At 43.7% G+C, this 2,500-nt stretch overlaps 1 protein-coding gene across 1 annotated transcript in view; it reads left to right on the forward strand.

Annotated features, from left to right (window-relative positions):
• The first annotated feature begins 1,280 nt into the window (after positions 1-1,280).
• LOC138039037 (ceramide transfer protein-like) overlaps positions 1,281-2,500 on the forward strand; it is a 27,176-nt gene continuing 25,956 nt past the window's right edge. Inside the window, exon 1 of the mRNA XM_068885193.1 lies at positions 1,281-1,688. Coding sequence (XP_068741294.1) covers positions 1,449-1,688 — 240 coding nt within the window. The 5' untranslated portion in view covers positions 1,281-1,448. The remainder of the gene's footprint in view (positions 1,689-2,500) is intronic.

A 2,500-nucleotide genomic window follows, 5' to 3' on the forward strand; every position in this document is an offset into this window, starting at 1 on the left:
CGTCAATCAATGTCATCTCAAACAGTCCTTCTCAGGACTACACTCACCCGGACGATCGTACTTAATCACAAAAAAAGCAACACCTCACGCATGTGTACAACCACTGGCAGCCATGGTCCTGAGTCTTCCAGCCGTCCTGTTGCGTAAGCTCGCTAATATGAGCGCGACCACCGCTGCGCGAGCTGGCAGCCTCTTCCCTCTCCCCAATCCCTTCTCAGTTTTACCCACTGAATGTGCATAATGTTGTTATTTCCACCCGCGCGTTGGATATGAGGAAGAAAGGACGAGTGCTCGCGGTCTATATCTCTCGCTCTATTTCTCTCAGCTTTACGGTGTTCTTCATTGAAAATTTCTCTTCTACTCCTTCCTTGGCTTCTCTCGAGGCGTTTTTCGCTTAAACGAATCAAATAAGCCATTTCCGAGTTCACGTCTGCCTCCTCTTCAAAGCGAGTTTAAGTGCGAAGTTTTTGTGATGGTAATTAGTTCTACTTTACATATGAATGAAAGCTAATTTTCATAACAAAAACTTCGCACTTGAACTCGCCTTGAAGAGGAGGCAGATATGAACTCGGAAATGGCCTATTTTGACTTCTCTTTTCTCGTTCCTCGTCATCAATATGATTTTTCCCTCCAGAAAAAAAGCGGGTTGCCAAATGCAACGCTGCCACGCGATTTCCCGTGCCCAGAGGCTGTCCTGCCTCCCCACCTCCACCCCGACAGTCTTTACGGGCAGGCGAGAGTATACTCAGTCGGTGGCTCAGTTGCTTGAGCATCGGGCTGTCATGCGGGAGGTCGCGGGTTTGAACCCCTGGCCGGATCAACACTCACGATCTTAAAATAACTGAGGAGAAAGTGTTGCCTTTGTAATTTCATCTGCAAATGTTTAGACCAGGCCCCGTCTCAAAAATACCCTCTATGTTCTTAAGTTCCCTGTGGGACGTTAAAGAACCCACACACTATTCGATAAGAGTAGGGGATGTAGTCCCCGGTGTTGTGGCTGTGCTGTTCTCTCCAGCAGAAGTGGCCGGCTTGGCGGTGATGTCTCCAAAAAGGCTTGTGGTGTATGAGGCCACCTAAGCAGAAACTGCCATAAGCCAAAAAGGGACTTTGCCTAGTGCTGGAACATGTGGATGTAGATGTCGACGTCATAACCAATGGTGCTGTGCTGGCGGCGCTGTCGCGGCACGGTTCGCGCCTCGCTTCATCGCTCCGCTATAATTGGTCAGCGGAATGCCTTTGCAAGTAAGCCTAGGTACTTCATGTATCCCCTATTATAGTGTATTTAAAATGTACCTACGTAAACTCTTCGAGGTTGTGGTAATGGCTGCAATGTGGTAGGAGGAGCACGAATGTTGGGCGTTTGGAATGAAATATCAAATGAAGTGAAAGAAATTTTCTTTCGTTTAATTAGCTGTTAGGCACTCGTTTTATAAAAGAACAATATAACGATGTCTGGTAATCACACGCCAAGTTTAAGCGACGAAGAAGAAGACGACTTAGATTGCAACAATCCACCACCTCATCTCCCTGAACTGCAAGATACCCTATCAAAATGGACGAATTACCTTCACGGGTGGCAAGAAAGATTTGTAGTCTTGTGCGGAGGTACTTTGTCTTATTATAAGTCAGAGTATGATACAGCGTTTGGATGTCGAGGTTCGATGAGTGTGGCAAAAGCGAGCATTCAGGTATGTGGTTTTATGCTGGACCGTGCTTGTATGGAGAAATTCATAAGTAAAATAAAGCATTGTCATTCAAAATGCAGTCGAATATCATACAGAGACCTTACATGGAAGATGTATTTTTCAGAAACTCCTTTGTGCATTGCCATTATTTGGAATATTAGCATGCTTAGTCGGGATATGTCATGTTAGCGCTTGTGTAGTTTTGCTCTCGACGACGAAGCCTTATTCTTCAATAATTTGTCACCTGGGTATATTGTTTAGATATTCAAGGTGTCTTTCGATGACAAATATTTGGTATGTAGCTTGTCCATCGCCAAAGGGCGTGATTACGTTTTCGCTTTATCATAAAGTATGCCTCCAAATAGTAAACAATTCATGCTTTTCAAATTGATACAAGTTTGTCATTTCACTCTTCGTCCTGCATTCTTTCATATTTTATCATGTTATGATATTCGAGGCAGATAAAGAGATAAGATTTAGGAACTTTTATCGCGCAAAAGACACTAAGGCAATCGCGTGAAGTTCCCTTCTGTCATTTATTGAACTTTTCAGTGTTCAAAGTCGTCGACATAAGTGGAAGAGAATACCATCATAATTTGATTTCTTTTGCTGATCTCGTCCGACAGCAAAGCAGTCTGAATCATTCCAGAAACTACAGGAATTAATCAGTCTTTCCCAAAAATTAATGTTTCGACATCAATAAAATCATTAAATGTGTGATGTGTATATGTGCAGCTGCATGCCCAGAACCATCACTTTAATTTTTTTGCACTTGTTGCACTGCCTGTTTAAAGGCCCTGGTGGAGCTGTCTGGA

This window comes from Montipora capricornis, chromosome 2 (genome assembly GCF_036669925.1).
Source record: "Montipora capricornis isolate CH-2021 chromosome 2, ASM3666992v2, whole genome shotgun sequence".
Taxonomy (NCBI): domain Eukaryota; kingdom Metazoa; phylum Cnidaria; class Anthozoa; order Scleractinia; family Acroporidae; genus Montipora; species Montipora capricornis.